General features: G+C 33.8%; 1 protein-coding gene across 4 annotated transcripts; it reads left to right on the top strand.

Annotated features, from left to right (window-relative positions):
* LOC109711325 (probable peroxygenase 4) lies at nt 3,055-6,770 on the top strand. Of its 4 annotated transcripts, none has more exons than XM_020234319.1 (7): nt 3,055-3,133; nt 3,235-3,327; nt 3,441-3,526; nt 4,576-4,670; nt 4,798-4,923; nt 5,033-5,183; nt 6,490-6,770. In XM_020234319.1, the coding sequence occupies exons 1-6, from the start codon at nt 3,109-3,111 to the stop codon at nt 5,181-5,183; spliced, it is 576 nt and encodes a 191-aa protein (XP_020089908.1). In that variant the 5' UTR covers nt 3,055-3,108; the 3' UTR covers nt 6,490-6,770. The 4 variants fall into 4 exon arrangements, with proteins under 4 accessions (XP_020089908.1, XP_020089907.1, XP_020089906.1 ...); XM_020234318.1 differs by lacking the exon at nt 6,490-6,770 and adding an exon at nt 5,632-5,938; XM_020234317.1 differs by lacking the exon at nt 6,490-6,770 and adding an exon at nt 5,442-5,597.

Raw genomic sequence — 7,876 nt, 5'->3', positions numbered from 1 at the left:
TTGTTTTCATGTTATGATCAACAAATAATATCCATCGACCAATATGGGAGTGTCAGTCATTTTGTGGTTGTCGAATAGTCTTAGTTCGATGTTTCCAAGTTCGAACTTTGATCTAATTGTTTCACATTTCTAATTAAGTTTATTTTTAAAAAATAAACGAAGTGGATAGTATTTTTTTTTTCTCAAAAAAAAAAAATCTGCGTAGAGATATTTTGGGTGCTTCATTTGGCAAACAGTTAGACAGCAAATTAGTGATTGGTTGATCATTTTAAGTTATAGAGATATGAATGGCTGATCCAAAAGAAAAAAGGGGGAGGGGGGATTATCAAATCTGAAAATTGAATATGAATCTGACGGATTTTAAAAATTCATATCCAAACTCGAATCCAACAAAAATTTCAAAATTCGAAACCGAATCCAAAACCAGGATCCGAAATAATTACTTCTCTTTATCATATTTCAAAATATATTATTTTAAATTTAAATTTTTAAAATATAAATTCAAATGTAACATCAAAGCACAATAGTCCTTATGTTTCTAAGTTTCTAATTATTCATTAATTTTGATGGATGGTTATGATGAGATAGAGAAGAGAAATTGAAGCGAAATCAAATTTCTCAATTTTTCTTCTCTTTGAATATCTCAATCAATTTTTCTTCTTTCTTTCATCCTAACTATCCACGAATGGTTAGGAACTTATGAGTATAAGGGTTACTGTGCTTTTAATAGCATACTGTGTATGTCATCCTGTACTTCCAAAGATATTTTCAAGTGATAACAAACTGTGCATGTCGCACTAATAATACAATTTTATTTCAATTCTTTAGCTTGTTAATTAAGAAAATTTGGTCAGTGTATCAGCTAAAAAACAATTGATTATTACGTCTCCGACACTACAATAATTATGGAGAGAATCTTCTGGACGATGGTGTTTTAATAATGCGTCATTTAGAACCCACCACATCTTTTTAATTAGCAATTACGACCTAAACATCAGATAATCTTAAGCAGCAACACGTGGCATCAAAATCGAATTAGTCAATTAAAATTAATGCCACGTAAGCAAACCAAAAACAAAAAGCACCTCCCGCGTTGCGGCCGAGATGTTCTCGCTTCCACTCAAACGTTGCCAGAATCGTTAGTGTGCAAGCCTTCTCGGTGCATTAATGGCTTTATATATACATATACAAAAAGATTAATTTTACAGTGATTCTTACAAATATAATTAATGACAAATATATTTTTATAAAATTTAATTTTTATATATTATTTCTATAAAAGTTTTGATATTTTTCAAATATATTACTCTTGTTAGAATCCGTTAGAAAAATTTAGTTAACTATAAGTTAATACTTAATTCTAGTTAATTTTTGACGCTTTTATCTTTCTTATATTATATTGTTAAGATTTTTAGAAAAATATATTTATGATGGCAAAATTAAAAAAATAAACTATTCTCTAACAGTTTTCTAACAGTAACAAATCAGAAAAACAAATTTGAAAATATCAGAACTTTTAAAGAAACAAGATATAAAAGTTGAACTTTGTAGAAATATATTTGGCAGTCATTATATTTATAGAAACCCATATAAAATTAATTCTATATAAAATTACATGCCACAACCGTAAGTGACGTGGGACCTACATTAGTAGGGGCCCATACGTCAGGCTAAACGTCTTGTATGTATGCATATATACATATGTATATCGAAAGTATAGAGAATTTGATATTTTTAATTTTTTGACTATTGGATTAAAAATTATACGGTTAATTTAATTGAAATCTCCCTTAGGATTGAGCAGTATTTTTAAAATTAAGTGATCTTCACAGAATAATTGTATTAATCTAAATATTAGAAATGATCAAAAAAAATTAATCTAAAGACCAAAAAGTACATGCAAAAAAGCACTGTTCCGTGCGGGAACGCATTGCCTGCGATTAAGTATGTATGGTATTCCACACACAATGATTCATTGGTGATGGTAATGAACTTTATTTTTAATGTGCATATATAGATATAGATATTTTTACAGATAGAATTGATGGAACTTGGCTTGTACTTCTTATGACTTATTATTTTGGCGCAAGCACGTTTCTGTATGCATAATGACTCAGCGTTGATGACGGGGATGTAAGTTAACTCAGATTTTTAATTTTTAATGTGCAGATATACAAGCATTCTTCTTCTTCTTCTTTTTTTTTTTTTTTGAGAAATATATACAAGCATTCTTGCTTACAGAATTGAAAGAAATCTATGTTTTTTAATAACCTATCTTTCTGCTATGAGTAATTTTTAGATTAGAAAGAATTTTTAGTTTATTTCAACTTATAAATTTATTTACATCGTTGTTTTAATTTTTCATTAGCAAATTAATAGTTTTGTAAGTATAACTATTATCACTTTTTTATTTAAGTTTACTAAAATTTTTATAATAGTATATAAAAAATAAAAAATTACAGTAATATATATTTTTATTTTTACTCTTTTATAATTAGTTTTTACACTATTTACAATAAAAAAAGAAAAAATTATATATATTTTTTTAAATAGCTCGTTAACCACCTCATTCAGTATGAATTTAAACGACGACCATAAATATTTTCGGTAGAAAATAATTTCACCTGCCCCCGATAATTTTCGATGCAAGTGACGAAGGGTTTGATAATTGTTTCTGTGTTCTTAAGTTAAATACTAATTTATTTACATTTTCAATTAAAATTATTTTTAAAGAATAAATAAAACGACTATCTAAATCTCTCTCATTAAAAAAAAAAAAAAAAAAAAAAACTTCACGTGTCGCATCGGTGGGTGAAACACATTAGGCCCCATTCGATCAAGCAAAGGAAAAGCAAATGCGATACGCACAACACGAGCATCTCTCTCACTTGAAGCAAATAAAAGCAAAGCATACCCACTCGCATCCCATCTCTTCTCTCCCTCTCCACCTCTCTCTCTCTGCCTTTCCCTCTCTCCTCTCTCTCTCCCATTTCCCCCCTCTCTCCTCTCCTCTCTCTCTCTTACCTGTCTCGCCATTTCCCCCCCCTCCCTTCTCTGCTCTCTCTCTCTCTCTCTCTCTCTCTCTCTCTCTCTCTCTCTTGTACATACATGGCGTCCTCCTCTTCTGATGTTGGTATGCATGTTTCCTCTCTCTCTCCCTCTCTCTTATCAATTTTCCATGAACAAATGGATCGATCATACGCGTTTATTTATATTCTAATACTATAATACTAGGATCTGAGGGGGAGATGACTCCGCTCCAAAAGCACGTGGCCTTTTTCGACAGGAACAAGGATGGGCTCGTCTATCCCTGGGAAACCTACCAAGGTTCTCTCCCCTGTTTTTTTTAATCATATTATTATAATCAATTCATTAATTCTTATTTAATTCGGTATATATATATATATACATATCTATATGGCAATAATTAATTGATTTAGGGTTCCGTGCGATTGGGTGCGGCGTAGCTCTCTCCTCCGCAAGCGCGCTGCTAATCAATGGCTTTCTCGGCCCCAAAACTCGCCTCGTACTCTCCTCTTCCTCTTTCCCAATTCCTTTTTTTTGCTTTATTTTTCGCTCAGATGAGTATGATTAAGTGCTGTGATTTTTGGAAATATGGAGTGGCCGTCGCCTTCGTACGTGACTGAACCAAATGGGTGACGTACGTTGGTTGATGACACCACATTACATGTACAAAATGTGTTATTATTTATACAAATAAATAAAATATTTTTTTAAGCAGGTCTGGAGGGCATTTGTGAAAATATGAATGAAAGAAAAAAAGCAATACTATCAATACACTCTAAATTAGGATATATGCTTTTAAAAAATCTAAAATGCAGCAATTATATTACTGAGGTAACGTTCTCAATCAATGAAATTGTCTCCTTTGGGTTCACCTACCCCATCGTAGTTAATACAAAAATATTTTTTGTTGTACTTTTTTATTAAAATGAGAGATATAATTAGTTTGTTATTGATGATATGGTGCAAGTGTGATACCCACTCTATTTCAAGACCGTTAATACTTTACTTGTCACATCAACTTTTTATTAAATATACTAATAATTATTTAGATTTTCATCAATTCTAGATTGGGGTGTAAAATCTACGTCCCTTTTTGAACGTACAAAAAGCATTTTCCTAAATAAAATTAAGGAAAAGGGCTCTCTGATAGTGAAATTTTTGATACTATGCGTGCATGAATCAGGGGCGCAACTTGCGTCGAGATCAAGCCAAACCATCCAAACCCGACTCGACCAATTGGTCCCATCAGGTTCATTAATAGAAATCAGGTCTCAGATGCTGAAACATTTCCAACGAGACCTTAAATTTTCTTAGATTGTTGTCGATGTCGAACACGAGCAAACTAAATGCAACCCAACATATTGAAGTGGTACAGAAGTTATGCAAGCATAGTTTTTATTCTGCGCGAAAGGAAAATTCTCTATTTGTCACTCCAGCGCCTCAAACTTTATTCTTAATGTTCAGATACAATCTCCACTCTAGTATTATCGTTAGATTGACGCGCATTTCAACAAGTGAGTTTCCTAAGTAGCTAGAAAAAAATTGCAGGGGACATGTCCATCACCCCTCCTTCCTATCTACGTAAAGAACATTCAGAAAGGCAAACACGGGAGTGATTCAGGCGTCTACGATGCCGAGGGAAGGTACAATTTCCCGCAACCGTAGAAACTTCCGAGCATCATGCTTTAACACAAATCATCCCTGCTTCATCTACTAGTATTGTTTTTCTTGCTCAGCATTTTCAGAATAATATGATTTATGTATCTATAGGTTTGTTCCTGAAAAGTTCGATGAGATCTTTAAGAAGCATGCGCACACCAATCCGAATGCCTTAACATCCAAAGAACTGAATGAGATGCTTAAAGGGAACCGAATTCCTAGAGACTACGGTGGATGGTATATATATCTATATAATTCTGCATCTAACATAAAAAAATCAATACTTGAAAAAGTCCACAAAAATTAATATTCATCATTTTGTCTCCGGTTTTCATGTTCGTCGCAGGGTTGCTGCGTGGACAGAGTGGAAGATCCTGTACCTTCTCTGCAAGGATAAAGATGGGCTCCTTCAGAAGGAGACCATAAGAGCTGTGTATGATGGAGGCTTATTTGTGAAAATGGAGCAGGAGAGAGCGTCCTCTAAAAAGAAACCATAAGTGAGTACAACCGTGAGATAGCTTGCATACAGTGTTCATAAAAGCAAACTTATAATATGTGAGGTTTATGTAGTATGCATGTATATATATTTTTTTACTCCTCATACTGCTTGTAAATTACCTTTCTAAATTTGAAAATAAGCAATGAAAGTATAGTGATTGTTAGATTGTTTGAGATGCACTGCGGCTGCTCGTACTGGTAATTAATGAGATCAAGTATTAAATTGCTGATTTGTTGAAATTTGAAATTTTACGTAGGGTCACAATGCGCTCCTATATCGATTATTGGCTTTACTATATTTTTTGGCATGTCAAGCTTTTGTTGCTTCTTGATGATGGACGGCATTCGAGTCGTCCAGCATTGTCTATCAAATTGCACAAGATTGCCAGCGGTGTCCTTTAGTGCTTGTTCAACATTATTAATTTTAAGCATGCTTTAATTTTTCAGATTTTAACTAATATGTAGAAGAAGAGGGTTCCCTTGAAGAACCATCCAGTCATGGCTTACTCTTTAGCAAGATCAACTTGGAGTTATCTTGCCATGGAGAACTTGTGCTTATTTGTAGATTAAGGAGCACCCTCATATTTTGTTGTGGTCTAGAGAAGGCCACATGGCCCTTGCTAATGTAATCATCAAGGCATCAAGCCTATATATATGCCCATCTTCAGAAGTTTGTGTTGGCCACAAATTTCAGTGCCACTGAAAGAAAAAAAGTGAAAAATAGGACAAATATTTATAAAAGTTTAGCTTGTGAAGGGCCTATTTTGACCAGCAATTAATTGCCTAATTGGTAGTTGAGGAGTATGATTAGTGCTTTTTTAAGTCATTTTCTCATAATAAGATATATCGTTTTGCAGGTGGAATGTGTTGTTGTCCTAAGAAGTCACAACTGTCATGACTACAGAGTAAAAGCAAATTCTTATGTTGCAATCTTATAAGAAAGTCGTTATAGTGCATGAATTATCGTTGGATAACTTCTTCTAACATCCCGATAGGCCCTAAAATCTAAAAGAAACTATCCTTTTTTTCCATTCTAACTATTTCTGGTAATTTTGTACCCATTTTCTGGCTATGCTTCAGCATTGTCTTTTCTTGCTTGTGTCCAAGGCTTAGATGTTATACCTAAACTCCATGCATAAGAAGAACTTTTCTGCCAGGCATATGACAGTAAGGTGTGGGTCTTCCGTAGTTTGCAGATATGGGAGAGACTACATATATAGTTAATAGAAGAAAGACAAATTGCCATTACTACAATAGGGACAGATGAGGTTAACTTTCTTTTCTTCTTCTTGTCTCGCCTTATAGTGAATAGAAAGGACATGGAGAGGAGGATAATCAGGAGATTGCTGAAGATGATGCTAATAGCATATGCATGTGTGCATGCATTTTCCTATTCTACTGAGGCTATAAAACAATACTTCAATTAGGTCCCAGCATCCTATATGTTAGGGATGTTTATCATTTACTACAGAAGAGAACAACTTCCTCATGTTCTCTCGAGGGTTTCTAATATAGTCGAGTCATTGATCGCGTCGTGTGAAAACAAAAGTGAGAGAGTAGACTAGTTTAGCAAATGAAAAATGTCTTGGTCTGGAGGAGTAATTATAAGTCCGCAACTTAAGTTTATATATATTTTTTGCTTGGATGCTTTGTTTCTCTGCTTCCTTTCTCAATTTTCTTTCATATTTCACTCCCAACAAGCGGCATTTTTCTTCATCAGCTTTTGTTGCAACAAGATTCTTATCTTTGCTTCTTCTACATGGGTTGTATCATGCATATATGTGAATGGTAGATGCTTAAAGAGAAGGGAATATTTGTTAGTGCACATTACACTCGTGTGTTTGTGCTGCGCAAAACAAAAGTTTTGAAATTAAATATTTTTTAAACTACGCAAGTAATGACTACCAAACAGAAATCAGAAACCAGCAGTTTGTTATCAAATCGTCGATACACTTATATAGTTGTATGTTAGTTGTTAAGTTGAAATGTGGTCCTAATTTGTAACTTCCTCCTCTGTTCGGCTTTGTTCCTGTGGCATCCTCCTCTTTGCTTATCTTGTAAGCTTTCTTCTCCTCACATGTTTTCAGCTTTTCGTTTCTGAAATCTGTTCCTTCAGAAAACAGCAAACAGCTTTAGTACCATTCTCTGCCACAACTAAACAGATTTTGTGAAGGTTCTTGCTGTGAGTGGATCTTGTTGTGAAACAACCGTTGTACTCTATTGTACTCTAAAAGCTTAAGCTGTTAGAGAACGGTGTTTAAATATTTTTATATTTAACACTCCCCCTCACGTCTGGGCTCGAGACTTTTTAATCGGCCCATAATGTGGGCTTGAATTAAATAGGAGCCTGGCGTGACTCGAACTCAGGACCTCCTGCTCTGATACTATGTGAAACAACCGTTGTACTCTAAAAGCTTAAGCTGTTAGAGAACGGTGTTTAAATATTTTTATATTTAACACTTGTTGTGTGGGACTATCTGGCAACTTTGGATTTGCTTGATCTTTTACTTTTGAGTTCCTCACTAATTGAGAATAGACTTTGACTAATATGTCTCCAATAATTTTGAGATATATAAAAAGCGAAAAATTTGAAATTAGATTTTTCTTATTTTTAGGGCAGAGATCTAAGAAGCTCATTTTAGCGTCCTACAATAGCAGCAGTCCTCAAACTTTTGCTTCTCGCCTAACGGCC

Source organism: Ananas comosus, linkage group 6 (assembly GCF_001540865.1).
Source record: "Ananas comosus cultivar F153 linkage group 6, ASM154086v1, whole genome shotgun sequence".
Taxonomy (NCBI): Eukaryota; Viridiplantae; Streptophyta; class Magnoliopsida; order Poales; family Bromeliaceae; genus Ananas; species Ananas comosus.
The sequence above is the reverse complement of the archived record's forward strand: the minus strand, read 5'-3'. Positions and strand labels throughout refer to the sequence as shown.